This window comes from Euleptes europaea, chromosome 6 (assembly GCF_029931775.1).
Source record: "Euleptes europaea isolate rEulEur1 chromosome 6, rEulEur1.hap1, whole genome shotgun sequence".
NCBI lineage: Eukaryota > Metazoa > Chordata > Lepidosauria > Squamata > Sphaerodactylidae > Euleptes > Euleptes europaea.
The window spans coordinates 53,904,497-53,919,559 of record NC_079317.1 but is presented as its reverse complement, the minus strand read 5'-3'; the positions used below and the strand labels follow the sequence as shown (position 1 = coordinate 53,919,559).

At 43.6% G+C, this 15,063-nt stretch overlaps 3 protein-coding genes across 3 annotated transcripts in view; 2 read left to right on the top strand and 1 right to left on the bottom strand.

Annotated features, from left to right (window-relative positions):
- HEATR4 (HEAT repeat containing 4) overlaps positions 1-946 on the bottom strand; it is a 34,491-nt gene extending 33,545 nt beyond the window's left edge. The window contains 1 exon segment of the mRNA XM_056851899.1: positions 872-946. Coding sequence (XP_056707877.1) covers positions 872-946 — 75 coding nt within the window.
- Positions 947-6,001: 5,055 nt separating this feature from the next.
- Positions 6,002-9,662, top strand: LOC130478885 (peroxisomal succinyl-coenzyme A thioesterase-like). Its single transcript, XM_056851127.1, has 3 exons — positions 6,002-6,449; positions 8,384-8,586; positions 9,435-9,662. The coding sequence occupies exons 1-3, from the start codon at positions 6,002-6,004 to the stop codon at positions 9,522-9,524; spliced, it is 741 nt and encodes a 246-aa protein (XP_056707105.1). The 3' UTR covers positions 9,525-9,662.
- Positions 9,663-10,761: 1,099 nt separating this feature from the next.
- Positions 10,762-14,928, top strand: LOC130479500 (acyl-coenzyme A thioesterase 1-like). Its single transcript, XM_056851898.1, has 3 exons — positions 10,762-11,320; positions 12,962-13,164; positions 14,353-14,928. Exons 1-3 carry the CDS (start codon positions 10,762-10,764, stop codon positions 14,926-14,928), a joined length of 1,338 nt encoding a protein of 445 aa, XP_056707876.1.
- Positions 14,929-15,063: the final 135 nt, after the last annotated feature.

The window sequence follows — 15,063 nt, the reverse complement described above, 5'->3', positions numbered from 1 at the left end:
TTTATTCATCAGTGGTAGAAGCATGTGAGCACTGAGATACTGATACATTACTAAGACAAGCATGAGGGGAATAAGCTATCAAGCAGGCATGATGGCTGGGCCTTCAAGAGCAGCAAGGGAATGGTGTATTATAAATACACATATCATCATGTCCATTTGCTAGCTTAGTGTTTCATCTTGCCATCTAGGCACTTTCAAGAATGCATTAGAACTTAATCCCATTTCAAAATAAGAACCAGTCCATGAACCTGGGTATATGGCCTCCTCAGTAGGGTACTACCATGTGGCACAATTTGCAAAGTTTTGTCTGTATTATTTATTATATGTACCCCCACACTTTTCTCCATGAGGACCCAAAGCAGCTGGCAACACCATTCTCCCCTCCTCCATTTTCTCACATCACAGCCCTGTGGGGTAGGCTAGGCAGTAGCTGGCCCAAAGTCAGTGAGCTTCCATGGCATAATGGAGATATGAACCCAGGTCTCCCAGATCTTACTCCAGCATTGTAACCACTATCCCATTGTACTGCTGAGGCTGCAGTCTTACAGTGTACTTGCCTGGCCTGGAAGTAAGTCCCATTGAAATGACTTCCCAGTAAATATAATTTGGATCCAATTAACCGATTAAGAATAAAGAGTAATGGCACAGGATAACAGACCATAAGCCAAATTGCTTCTCCATTTTCACCATTCAGCTCATTTTTCTCCTCAGTAATGACACTTGCACATGTGCTGCCAGTATTTTGTTCTCCTACCCACCTCTAGAGTTAAATTCGCCTTCCTGTCCATGCAACTCCTTTAGTTCCTGTCAAATTACACTGACATTCCAGCAGCCCCCCCACCCAACTCTTACTCCAAGCTGCTGATCGTACTTTTGCCACCAGCCATTTTTCCAATGTAACATTTGCTCTGGAAGAAGTGCCAATTATCTGTGGCCTCACATTCATTATTACACTGCTGCTCACAAAGGACTGCTTAGACACTTTTAGTTGGTTAAGCAGAATTACACTCTTCTAAGCCCACTGACTTCAATGGATTTATAAGGATGTGACTCGTTTAACAGAATAACTGTTAAAGAACCAGTAGAACCTGCTCAGGTATTCAGGTATCCTAGTTACAACTCCTTAAATCATAGAAACATAGAATTGGAAGGGACCTCTGGGGTCATCTAGTCCAACCCCCTGCACAATGCAGGACATTCGCAACTACCTCCTAACATGTTCTTTTCTCTTTAACCTTATGTGTGCTTCCTTTTCTTAACTTTTATACCTCTATAAATTCACTAATCTTTAAGATACTCCAAAATTCTTTAACTTTTCTTAAAGTGACACACATACTTTCTGGAATCCATTTGCATTATAATGATTTATACCATTGATGTTATTTGAAAAGGTGTTTATGACCTCATGGAATTATTACAAGTTACTGTGGCCATTTACCTTTTTTTGTTCACTATTATAAATTAAATTTAAATCAGAAAATTTGAAATGAAACACTGTACAAACATCTGTCCCCCCCCCCATACACACACAATCCATCCCAAGTTCAGCTGATTTAGTATTCCAGTCAGTTATCCCTTACTGTTTGGATTACTCAAATTCCACGTATTTTGTTTTGTTGCTTTCAGAGGTAGAAAAGCGTTGTATTTACCTTTCAGAATTATTCTCACAAATCTGGACTTGTGTAGGCATGAGCCAACTGCAACAACCTACATGTCAGAACTCACCTTCTTGGCTCCTCAAAGGACTGTTCTGTGGCAGTTTATAGTTGTTGCCCAGCAACCGATGATGTACTCACATACTGTCAAAAGTGATTTGTCCATTTTGCTATTGATTTTTTTAAAAGAGTTCCCAAGCCATGTCCTAAATCTTTACAAACACGTCTTTCGGTTTCTTAAGTTCTGTACTACTGCACTTAAAGAGAAAGCTAGAGTGCTATTAATATTTATTGAATATTGGTGAATACTGGTGATTGTGCACAAGATTTCCAACTACAACGTTCTATAGAGGAAATCTCTGAGCTATCTCCACACAACTCTTTAAAAAAATTAATTTCATATTTATAGAAATACAAAACACACAACTTTTTGAATACCAAATATACAAGAACATTTTTGGTTCTAGCCATAAGGCTAGCCATTTACAAACCTGTGCAGAAGCCCTGTTGTGTTCCCCCATGCCAATATTACCCCACTTCGTAAAGAGGGTAGTACAGCTGATATGGGTAGAAGCTACAGCACACTCTTCCTACATAGTTAAAGGCCTCTGCCATTTCCTTATGTGGGAAGGAGCCACACTGTGCCTTATTGCAGTTAATCTGGAGTATGTGTGCTTAAACTAAAGGTTGCCATCTTTGAACCCGGCAAGTTATGGACAAACAGTGCAGCCATTCACTATCTTAGTTGGTCAAGATGGGTTTATTATGATTTAATAAAGATCATTCTCATTATTAGACACTTAATGCAGCATAATGATTGTAAAGCATTCATTCATTTCTCCATTCTGATGGGTTGCAAATTCATTATTTTTAAACCTCATAGATTAAAAATAATGAAACTACGGTAAAATACTGGACAGCACTTTGCAAATTAACCAAAGAAAAAGAAACATCCTCCCCCATCCCCTTCCAAAACACCCAGTCATGAGAACTATCAAGAGTGCAGAATGCAGAGTTGAGAGTCAATTAAAGAAAAAAGAAGGGGAGTAGAGAATCAGCCTGTTCAAACGCCGGAAAGTTTAAGGAATCCTAAAAGAAGAAAAGTACAAAGCAGGATGTGATTTCTAAATTGCCAGCCTCGCACACTTTCTTATGCACCACCGCCATATTTTATTTAATTAAAACCTGTGGTTTCCATACCCCTTCCTCAATAGCCTTGGAGAAAATGCAAATTGAATGCTAGTATCTTCCTCACTCCTTCCCCCAGAGATTTAAATGATGCCTGGTCTGAAACAGTATCTTAATGGTTGAGAAATTCAAGGCCATGCATTTTACTCCTACTTTCCATAGTTTTGTTTCCTTTTTAGTTACACCAGCTTAAATATAACTATTTTATATTTAGAAACAGTGACTTGGATCCGCTGGAGCATTTCTGTGGTCAGAATGATTTCCTCCCATGGAGCATGACTTTCTCATCTCCTTCTCCTGCTGCAACCCAAAATGCCTCCTGAAACAACTGGTCTGTGAATTTTGGAGGTCTGTACTGGGAGGTGAGAAAGTAGCACTCTGTAGGTAGAAACTTTCTGTCTGCAGAAATGTTCCAGAGGATCCAAGCCTGTGTGTAACAGTGTAATTAATACAATTGAAATAAAATTAGTTGTAATGAAATAACTGCAAAAATCATCTTTTTCTTCATGTGCACAAATATAACTCAAGACCCCCAGTTTACATTGAGAGTGAGATTACTTTTGGGGACAGGATGATTGTCTCAACTGCCAACGGGATAATATTGTTGGTATGAGCCTAAAAACATGGGTAGCCTGCTATGTTCCACTGGTCTTGCTCCCAAAGAACTATGCAGAAGAGTGTAAAAAGTTGGAAGCCCCAATGAATTATAGTATAGTTGTGTTGCAGAAAAACAAAACTGGCCCTATAGCACTTTAAAGCATTTCTTTGTTGACAAACTGTGATGTCCACTTATGAATACATGAACTTTTATTCTCAGCAATTGCATACACATGTAATACACAATACCTAAGAACAGAGATAAAATGTTTGTAAACAGGAAGTTAAGAACATAAAAAGAGCCCTGCTGGGTCAGAACAATGGTCCCTTAGTCCAACATCCTGTTTCCCACAGCAGCCAACCAGATACTCCTCAAAGTAGAGTGTGGAGGCCAAAGTATGTCACCTAGGGCTGCCAAACTTCAGGTTGGGAATTTCTGGGAGATGGAACCTGGGGAGGGCGGGATTTGGGGAAGGACTTCAGCAGGTTATAATGCCTTAGAGTCCACTCTCCAAAGCAATCATTTTTCCAGGGGAATGATCTCTATGGGTCATTGCAATTCTGAGAGATTGCAGGTCCCACCTGGAGGATTGTAACCCTACTCTCACCATTGTCAACCTGCAGTAACTAACATACAGTGGTACACTGCCTCAGAACTTGGGAGGTTCCATTTATCCACCATATATTAACTATGTTAAATCGGTCTTTCACAAATTTGTCTAACCTCCTGTTGATGTCACCTAAACTACTGGTCATCACTACATCTTGTGGCAGTGATTTCCATAGGTTAATCACATTTGTATGAAGAAGTCCTTTCCCTGCTGAATTAAGTCCTGCTGAAGTTAAGGTGCAGTGGTTAGTGTGTCAGACTAGGATGTGGGAGACCCTGGTTCAAATACCCACTCTGCCACAGAAGCTTGCTGTGTGACCTTGGGCCAATCACTCTCTCAGCCTAACCTACCTCACAGGGTTGTTGTTCTGAGGATAAAATGGGAGGCGAGGAGAACCATGTTATAAGCTGCTTTCAGTCCCCACAGTGGAGAAAATCAAGGTATAAAATATCTAAATAAATTTTCCATTAGGATTTTGGTTAGTCTTCAACCCTTAAAATTATTCACATCTTTGTAGAATTTTACTGAATTAAACAGGAAGCGTTTGAGTGTTCAAGTGTGGGAGAAGTGAGCCAAACCCATCTGCAGCTCCATCCAAAGAAGAGGAGGAGGTAGGGTAGTAGGGTTGCCAGGTCCCTCTCTGCTATCGGTGGGAGATTTTGGGGGGCAGAGCCTGAGGAGGGTGGGGTTTGGGAGGGGAGGGACTTCAATGCCATAGAGTCCAATGTAGGCTGACCATACTTCCTTGAGACAAAAACAGGACAGGGGCTATGTAATATTAGTGTAACCCGATTGTAGCACTTTGTCTATGAGAATTTACCCAGCCATGCCGGCATGCAGCATAAGAAATGCAGAAGAGAAGGAAGCAAACACTGGAAGTGTAATGAGGTGCAAAATGGGCCAAAATTGACATTTTAATTAAAAGATGGGACGGCCAGGAAATATGATGAAAACGGGACTGTCCCTTTCAAAACGGTACATATGGTCAGCCCAGTCCAATGCCCAAAGCGGCCATTTTCTCCAGGTGAACTGATCTCTATTGGCTGGAGACCAGTTGTAATAGCAGGAGATCTTCTGCTATTACCTGGAGGTTGGGGGAGAAATAGACACCCCTGTACTAATAACGAGAGGATGAGGAACTCAGTACAGGAGCGAAGTGTATACAAAGTGCAAAAAACTTTATAAGCTACCAAAATGACATAACAATACAGCTATACACACTATATACACTACAAAGCTGAAACACACAAGCTAAGACAAACAACGTGACTGTACAAGGTGGGGAAAGTGTCAAAATGACACAGCTAATGTTCATAGAGTCTCTCTCAATTGTAGAAGTGGTATCCAAAGGATTTTCGACGAGGTTCCCAATGAGGAGACGATCGTTTTGAGTTCACAATGAACAAATCTTCATCAGTCCTTCAACGTCCTCTTGTACATTCATTCATTCGAATATTCTCCCATAACGGGTAAGATTTCAAAAAATGCCAAATCATTATTATTTCCCACGAAGGGTAAGAGACATCCCTTCCCACTTGGGGCAAGGATCGTAGTGTAGCAATCTACCCTATAGGGTAGCCAAACTCCAGGTGGGGCCTGGAGTTCTCCCAAGAATTCCAGTTGGGCTTCAGAGATCAGCCCCCTGGAGAAAACGGCAGCCTTGTAGGGCAAACTGGGAGCGATGCCATAGATTCTGGGCGAAAGCCCTCCTCAAATTCTTCCCTACACGCGCACGACCCCCACATCTCCAGGAGGTGACCAAGCTGGAGTTGGCAAGCGGATGAGAAGGCCCTCGACCGTTCCCTCCCGGAAGTTACAGCGAAACGCCCCCGCCCCCGCCCGCACCCTGGAGCCGCTCCTATGTCCTGGCTCCTGCGCCAACTGGTATTCGCGCCAAGCAGGCGGCTGGCCGCCCGTGCCAGCGCCGCGGCCTCCGCGTCCCCCTGCGGCATGCAGGCCCGCCTGACTTTCTCTCCCGACGGCCGGAGCCTCTTCGACGAGCCGCTGGCCGTGGCGGTGGAAGGGCTGCGGCCCCAGCAGGAGGTCACGCTGCGGGCGTCCCTGCGGGACGAGGCCGGGCTGCTCTTCGAGTCGCGCGGCCTGTACCAGGCGGACGGCCACGGGCAGCTGGACCTGGCCGACTCGCCGGCGCTGGAAGGCGGCAGCTTCTCCGGCCTGGAGCCGATGGGGCTGCTGTGGGCGATGAAGCCGGAGAAGCCCTTCAGGCGCCTGGTGAAGCGCGACGTGCGGAGCCCCTTCCTCCTGGAGGTGGAAGTGCTGGGCGGCCACGGCAAGTGCCTGGCCCGAGGCGCCCACGAGAGGGCCTTCATGCGGGACGGCGTGAGGAGGGTCCCCGTGCGAGAGGGCCGGGTCCGAGCCACGCTGTTCCTGCCCAGCGGTGCGTGAGGGACCCCCGAGCCCGACCAGAGGGACCCATCCGCGCGAAACGCACGCGAGGTTGCGCCGTGGGTTTTGCCGCGCTCTAGAGGCACATTTTTCCCATCCGAATTCTCTTTTTTTAACATATATATATATAAATTTATTTTTCAAGTTAACTCAAATTCAGTTACAAATATCCATTAACATACTGTGTAATCTAACGAATTCTAGCTTGTCCTTTAACTAACGTGCAAATCTTTGACTTCCCCTCTCCCCTCCTCTGTCCGTTTATGATCATTGTTACTCTCTTCGTATTTATTGTCTACTTCTTTATAATAAATCACCTGTGTCTTTATCATATCTATCTAGCTAACTATTGTCATCTCTTAATTATCTCAACAAATCTGAATTAGATCAGAACATATCCCTTGATATCACAATTGAATTCATTCATACAATATATTGTCCATGCCTCCCATTCTGCCACAAATTCAATGTCTTCGTTTTGATTTATTAATGCTGTAAGCTTTGCCATTTCAGCTAGTTCCATCCGAATTCTCAAAACTCTGCAGGGGGCCTTATTTTGGGGCACTTTCACACAGCCCAAATAATGCACTGTCCACTTTCAATGCACTTTGAAGGTGTATTTTACTGTGAACTGGCAGTGAAAGTGGATTGGAAGTATATTATTTGGGCTGTGGGAAAGTGCCTTTGAGTTTTGAGAATTCAGATAGGAAAATGTGCATCTAGAGAGCGGCAAATTCCAAGGCAAAACCTCCCGTGCATAAATGGCCATAGTGTTAAATTAATCCGGAGTAAATTTCAGGCTCTTCCCTCGCCTTTCCTTCTTACCATGATTAACCCAGATTAGTATCACCACTTCATTCATAAACATGTGTGTGTTGAGCACTTCATATAAACATCCTTCTTGCTCAGTCAGTTTGAGTCATTTTGGTACCTGAATCAACTGCCACTCATGCTCCTCCCTCAATAGTAAACTTATAATTATAGTGCAGTCCTTGGAGAGTGTTAGACTGGGATCTGAGAAACCTAAGTTCAGAGTCCCCATTCTGCCATAGTAGCTTGTTGGGTAACCAAGGGCCAATCACACTCTCAGCCTAACCTACTTCACAGGTTTGTTGTGAGAATAAAACAGAAAAATATTTTATTTGACTTTTATGCTGCCCTTTCCTGGCCTGGACCAGGCTCAGGGTGGCTCATATCAATAATAACAACAGTACATTCAATTTAAAAGACAATAGGATAATACGTAATCTAATAAATTATTATTTAAAAACTTGGAATAAAATAAATTTAAACAGATTAACACCAAAAATCTAGATGGCGACTATAATACTACTAGTAGCAGTGGCAGGCCAGCCAGGTGGGGGAGGTGGAAAGCAGGACCAGGATAGAACAAGGTGGGACAGGGAGGCCAGTTATGATGAAACTGTCACTGCCCTCAACTGTAGGCCTGGTAGAACATCTGACTTGCAAGCCCTGCGGAACTGGGCCCACAGGGCCCGCCTCATTCAACAGAGAGTTCCGCTAGGTTGAGGACAGCCGGACACTTTTCAGGCTGGGGACCACTAATAAATTGGCACCAGAAGAGCATAACACTCTTTGAGTAAGCAACTTTGGGTCCCCACTGGCAAGAATGGTAGGGTATAAATGAAATAAATAAATTGTGGCTATTTCATGGTGCCTAGTGGTTGGTCAGATCTGACTTTATTTTGTAGGCTTGCTTGCTTTTGGTGTGTTTTAGTTTTAAAACTGTCCAACGGATATAGTGCTTGTCAATTTCTCTTGCGACCTTTAGTCCTTTGGATAGGCCAGTCAGTTAGATGTATTGATTGTACAGGATCCTGTTCTACTGGCAGTCATTAGATTTGTGAATCACTGATATTCAGAGTCTAATGAAGGCAACACTACTGCTTATTATGACTCTTATAGGTGATGGCCCCTTTCCTGGAGTCATTGATATTTATGGAACTGGAGGAGGCCTCCCTGAATATCGAGCATCTCTGATGGCTAATCATGGCTTTGCCACGCTAGCACTGGCCTATTATGCTTATGAAGATCTCCCTAAAGATATGAAAGAATTCCATCTGGAGTATTTTGAAGAAGCTGTAAATTATATGCTGAAACATCCGAAGGTAAGGCCATTTAGTATTGACCTTCCAGTGTTTTCTTTTTCTGCTACATTTGACAGAGGGAGAAAGGTTTGTGCAGCCCAGTCATAAACATATTCACTCAAAAGTAATTTATGTTGAATTCAGTGTGGCTTACTCTCAGTTCCTCAAGGGTCCATAGGGTGCAGTCATTTTCGAGTGATGAGTTAGTGAGTTACCCAAACTGAGCTCTGGTAGTCACATGGCTTATTGTGCTGTAAGAATTTGGAATTAATTTTTAATGCTAAACAGCTGAAAAAGAACTGTTGTAAAAGTTTAAATACTAAAGCAGCTAATTTCTCTGCATTTCTGAGAGTGGAGACAATGTTAATTAAAGCAGTAACAGAGAAATGTAAACTGTTCTCAGCTCAGAATGCTTGATCTCTGTAGTCTGCCTAAGGATAGGCAGCATGGGCTTTTACCCAGCGTATTGTAATAAGGAAGGCCCAGGTAAGATTCACATCTGCTTGTCACAATATGACTCTAACATCTCTCTCCCTCTCTCTTTTTCTTTCCTCCTGTTCAGATTAAAGGTCCAGGAATTGGGCTACTTGGACACTCAAAAGGGGGTGACCTGTGTATCTCCATGGCATCTTTCTTAAAGGGTATCACTGCAACAGCCACAGTGAACGGCTCTATAGCCAATGTAGGTGCCAAACTCTGCTATAAGGATATCACCATTCCACCTCTTGGCTTCAATGCGAAGCGGATCAAAATAGACCAGAATGGGATTGCTGACATTTTGGATGCCCTGAACAACCCACTGGAAGGCCCTGACCGCCAAAGCTTTATTCCATTGGAGAAGGCTGAGAGTTGCTTTCTTTTCATTGTAGGCCAGGATGACCATAACTGGAAGAGTGAATTCTTTGCCATTGAAGCCTCCAATCGTTTACAGGCTCATGGGAAAGAAATACCTGAGATAATTTGCTATCCAGGAGCAGGGCATTATATTGAGCCTCCTTATTTCCCAATGTGCCCATCTTCAATGCATCTTTTGGTGGGCTGCCCAGCAATCTGGGGAGGGGAGCCCAGAGCTCATGCTAAAGCACAGGTGGACGCTTGGCAGCAGATCCAAACTTTCTTCCACAAACACCTCGGTGATAAACAAGATGGAAGACAGAACAAGTTATGAGAACACTGTTTACAAAGCATGTTTTGGCAAATAAGAGCTGTGGGATTATTTGGTGCACATGTTTGGTTTCCTAAGTAACACTTTTTCTTCTTACTGTTCTTTTTACTCAAAAGGTCTTGAACAGATAGAGATCTAGCCCTCTTGCAGGCAATCACCACAGCTAAATATTTAATGACTGCTAAGCTAGTTTTCCAGTCCTCATCCACAAGGAAAAACTGGATGGTGATTTTTAAAAAGCTTGTAATGGACATGAATTACACATTTTTCAATAAAGACGATTGTACATATTTGTTGCTGCTTTCTTTTTGTAATGAACTTTGAAGCATATAAACAACTACTGAACTGATATCGTGAATTTCACTTAAGAAATCTGCCTGATGCAAGAATATATAATCTAATAAATAAATCAAATAAATATATATAAAAGAAGTGAAAGGAGACCACATATTATGTGACTTCTCTAATTTCCTGCCAGCACCCTATTATCCAGCAATAGACACGGTAAGTTACCTTCATGCAAAATTTCATACAAGAGGAAGTGGGAAAAATCCTCTCCTTTAGTCTCTGTCCTCCCCAGGCTCCATCCCCAAATCTCCAGTTTTCCAACCTGGATCTGGCAACCTTAACCCCCGTCCCCACAGGTAGCCAGGAGAGACCTGGCAACTCTTATCAGATAAATTTAGGTTCCGCTGTACATACATTGAATATAACAAGCGTTATTCAATGTGCATACAAAGAAAAATCAGGTGTACACGGATTGTAGGGCCTTCCTATAACGTGTGCACAAGGCAGCAGCCTCGTTACCGATTAGGCAATGGGAATATAGTCTTAAAACCCTACTGAGGCCAAGCGTCCGCATGTTTCACTACAGCCAGTCCCCCTCCCCCGTTTTGAATCGTGTTCTCGAGGCTCGACTAACGCTGCCTTCGGCGGTCCCACGGGAACCAGCAGGCGGAGCGGAAGCGGAAGCCTTTCCTCCGTGGCGCGCTGCTTAGAGCGGTGCGGCGAGTCGAGCCGAACCGGCCGGCATGTGGCGGGGGGCCGCCACGAGGGTGCCTCGGGGCGCCTGCCTGGGGCACTGCGGGGGGGTCCCCACCAAATACTGCCACAGGAGGGGGGTAGCGGCCGTGTCAGCCAACCCCGCGGCTGGCTTGATGGATCAGCCCGCGAGGATAGCGGTTTGGGGGCTGGCGCCTTCGCAGGAAGTGACCCTAAGGGCGCTGGCGGTGGATGGCCGGGGCAGGTTCTTCGATTCCTGCGCCCACTATCAAGCGGATCCTCAGGGAAAGGTCGATCTGTCCAGAGAGCCGTCTCAGGGAGGAGACTACACTGGAGTGGAGCCCATGGGGCTGTTGTGGAGCCTCTCCCCTGCTGCGATGGAGAAACCTTACCGCAGGCTGGAGCCCGGACCGGTGAAAACCCCCATAAGGGTGGAGTTATCCGTGCACCAGGGGTACAGCCCGCCTGCTACCCTGCCTGGCCGCATACTTGCCAGAACAACCATGGAAAGGTGGTTGACGCTTTCCGAAGTGCGAAGGATTAGGTTGAAGGAAGGAGCAGTAAGAGGCAGCTTGTTCCTCCCCCCGGGTGAGTGGGGTAGCCTATGCATGGTTGTGGCTATGTAATATACCCTCTCACATACATGGCACAAATCTTGCAAGTCGTTTGAGCCCCACACACGCACTCTGAAGGAGAAATGCAAGACTGGGGGAAAGCAGTGTCCCTTGGCCATTAATTTGCATCCCACGTTCTCCCTGTTGTTTTTATAATTCAAAAGAAACACACAGAAAAAGCGCACAAAGCTTTCTATCAGCTCTTCACAATATATACATACAATATTTGCGGTAAGCATTCAATTGTACAAGACAAACAAAAAGAAGAGCCCCTCAAATATTTCCAACCTGGTATCAATAGGGGAAGTCACAAAATCCAACTCTTTTAATATGTACATCGCTATATCCCACTTTCTCACATATTGGTTCCAAACACTATTGTGATCTTTGAGTTGGAGAGACCACTCTGTTAGAATACTTGGAAATCATCTTTAACTTCTGAGCCATGAAAAAGAAGCAGAAATTGGATATTGTTCCCTTCATATACTCATTCCTCTTCACCTGTCCTCACAATGAATGGAGCCACTATAATCCAGTCAGGCGCAGAAACTACATCTCTGGGTAGCATCCAAAAATAGTTCACAGTTGTTGGCCCACATCAAGGCAAGAGGTGGGTCACCCCTGACTTGGGATCTTAAGAATTATGCATGGATAAAAAGAGACCTGCCAGGATTGTATCTGATGGTATTAAGTTGGCAGTGTGAGAACGACTCCTGAGGTAAATGCTACACTTAGCATCGTAGCCTCTGTGTTCTATAAAAACATGGTTTTGCAGTGCACTGAAGTCTATGAGTATTTAAACGAACAAGAAGTTTGAGGTCAAATAAAGTTCATTTTCTGTTGAGTAATTATAGTGAATAAACTTTCTCCTAAAGCAGCAATGCACTTAATCTAAATCCACTGATATCAGGAAGACCTTTAGACTTGTGAAACTTGAAAACATTCATTGAAATTGCTGAATAAATAACAAACTCCTCCCAGTGTTATTTTAATTGTAGCAAGACCTAGACTTCAAATCCACCCATCCCAGTCAATGTTAGTTGTAAGCCTTTGATTGGCATTGAAGTGCAGGGGAAACATTTATGGGAGAGGCAGGACTGGCAGCAGTTTCCCCTGCAATGTGGTCACATTTCCTCCACACTGATTACACGCAGCTGAAATGCAGACTCTTGTTGGTGGAGAAGAAACAATGGAAACAAGCAAAGGATAAAATGCAGTTGGAGGCAGGCTTAGGTCATCTGGAAAAAGACATTGAAAGAACAGATAACTCGTTTCTGCAGGCAAATGGAAATGCAAGAATTTATTTTGATATCATGCTTTGGAGTTCTTTGAAAGGTTGCGTATTTTCAATAGTTGATCCAGTTAACACATACCAGCTTCCATACTTTGTGTTTTACATTTAAAAAACTGACATTTTAAATCTTACACTAATCAACAGTTATGGCCAGCTGTAGCAATTTTTGCCCTTGTATTTTTACAACCATGGGAAAAACCTTGTAACAAAATTTACAGAAAACATGTTAGCTACACTCACTGGTCTTTTATAATTACTGCTAAACTATGTTTTCTTCCAGTGTCTTAGTTAAACAACATTAATCTCTACCTTTTTTTAAAGGGAATGGCCCCTTTCCAGGAGTGATAGATATGTTTGATGATGAAGGTGGGTTAGTTGAATTCCGGTCAAGCCTCCTGGCTACCCATGGCTTTGCTGCTCTTTCCCTCCCATATTTTAATTTTGAGGATCTCCCAAAGGTCATGGAGGATTTTCACCTTGAGTACTTTCAAGAGGCAGCTAGGTTTCTGCTGCACCATCCAAAGGTGAGTATGGTGACATACATTTTATACACATGCCCTGGTTCTGTATTTATAGTGTTTGAGATAAACACCAAACTAGCCCTTCCATCTCCTGATCAAATATCTGTTTCTAGATCTTAAGGTCATCAGGAGAAAAATCACAGGGTTGAATCTGTCAGGGAAATTCATTGTATCCTTCCAGAAGAAATTTGGTTCTATAAGCCACTACTGGGCTATACTTTATAGAGCCAGGAGAAACAGTGGTACATGCAGGAATGGATGAAAAAGTGAAAAACTTTTAAAATACAGTATGTGTGCGTGCTGTCAAGTCACAGCTGATTTATGGTGACCCCTTGGGGTTTTCAAGGCAAGAGATGTTCAGAGGTGGTTTGCTATTGGCTGCCTCTCTCAGAACCCTCCCAGAACTCTCTCAGTGTGGGCTGAAAGAACTGACTGGCTCAAGATCACCCAGCTGGCTTCATGTGGAGGAGTGGGGAATCAAATTTGGTTCTCCAGGTTAGAGTCTGCCGCTCTTAACCACTATACCATGCTAGTTGTCAAAATACAGTATAGCTTTAATACAGTACATAGCTTTAATTAAAATAGTTTGTTTATGTTCACATTATTTTTTAATTGCCTTGATATTTTTGTATTCATGGCAAATTAACTTTCACAATTGATTATTAGAATTGTAAGTTTGTTATTCTTTCTTGGGTTTTGAGTAAATGTAAGTAGAGGAAGTTAATCGTTCTATAAGAGGTGCTCTGCTGGATCAGACCAGTGTCCCATCTAATCCAGCATCCGATTTTACACAACAGGCAGCTAGTTCTCCTGGAGTGCCAACAAACAGGGCACAGAGGCTAACACCTCCCCTTGATGTTGCTTCCTAGTACTAGTATTCAGAGTTTACTGCATCTGGACATGGAGGTTCCCTTTAGTCACTATGGCTAGAAGCCACTGACGGACCTATACTCCATGAATCTGTCAAAATCCCCTTTGTGTTTGTAGCCATCACTCTGGCAATTTACTTGCATGTTGAGTCTCTTTCCTGAATCTATTTGCCATCAACATCATTGAGTGCCTGAGTTCTAGTATTAGTTTAACTAGAATTTCTGAACGAGGCAGCACTGTAGATGCCTCATGTAATATTCTCAGTTATTTGTGTTCTTTCTTTTCCTTTACCCTCCGGTCATGCCTTTTGTTGTCCTCTAGGTTAAAGGGCCAGGAGTTGGTGTTGTTGGAACAGGGAAAGGAGCAGAATTGGCATGTTCCATGATGACCTTCCTGCCGGAAGTAGTGGCTGCTGTCTGCATTTCTGGCTGCAGCTCCATCACAGCTAGTTCTCTCCATTATGGCAAGCTGACTCTGCCTGGACTCTGCTTTAACATGAGTAAAATCAGAATTTCCGAAGATGGTGTGTTTGATATTTACGAGGCACTGGATGATCCAAAGGACCCGGCTAATTCACACTGCCGTATCCCCATAGAAAAAGCAGAAGGTCACTTCCTTTTTGTGGTAGGGGAGGATGATCGCCATTGGAAGAGCTCTTTATATGCTGAGATAGCCATTGAGTCCCTACGCCAGCATGGAAAGGACAATTTTACCCTCTTGAGTTACCCAGGAGCTGGTCATCGAATTAATCCAGCCTTTTCTCCAGTTTGCCCTATAGCATTAGACCTGGTTCTAGGAGTACCTATTCTGGGTGGTGGACAGAGCAAAGCTCACGCTTATGCCCAAGAACACTCTTGGGGGAAGATTCTGGAGTTTCTGCGCTTTCACTTGAGATGAAATTATCCAAATGCTGAATATTGAGAAAGATACCAAACAGCAAAATGAATCTCAGGGACTGACTTGGAAGGAGGGATGGGAAGAGCTGGAATATGTCACAAGTGCATTGTTTGGTTGACTAGCAATTCAAGTGGA

Excerpts from the sequence above, each read along its gene's own strand:
- LOC130478885 (XM_056851127.1), top strand. The coding sequence starts at position 6,002 with ATGCAGGCCCGCCTGACTTTCTCTCCCGACGGCCGGAGCCTCTTCGAC. Across the intron at positions 6,450-8,383 it reads CACGCTGTTCCTGCCCAGCG|GTGATGGCCCCTTTCCTGGA; the intron begins GTGCGTGAGGGA and ends TGACTCTTATAG. Across the intron at positions 8,587-9,434 it reads ATATGCTGAAACATCCGAAG|GCCAGGATGACCATAACTGG; the intron begins GTAAGGCCATTT and ends TTTTCATTGTAG.
- LOC130479500 (XM_056851898.1), top strand. The coding sequence starts at position 10,762 with ATGTGGCGGGGGGCCGCCACGAGGGTGCCTCGGGGCGCCTGCCTGGGG. Across the intron at positions 11,321-12,961 it reads CAGCTTGTTCCTCCCCCCGG|GGAATGGCCCCTTTCCAGGA; the intron begins GTGAGTGGGGTA and ends CTTTTTTTAAAG. Across the intron at positions 13,165-14,352 it reads TTCTGCTGCACCATCCAAAG|GTTAAAGGGCCAGGAGTTGG; the intron begins GTGAGTATGGTG and ends GTTGTCCTCTAG.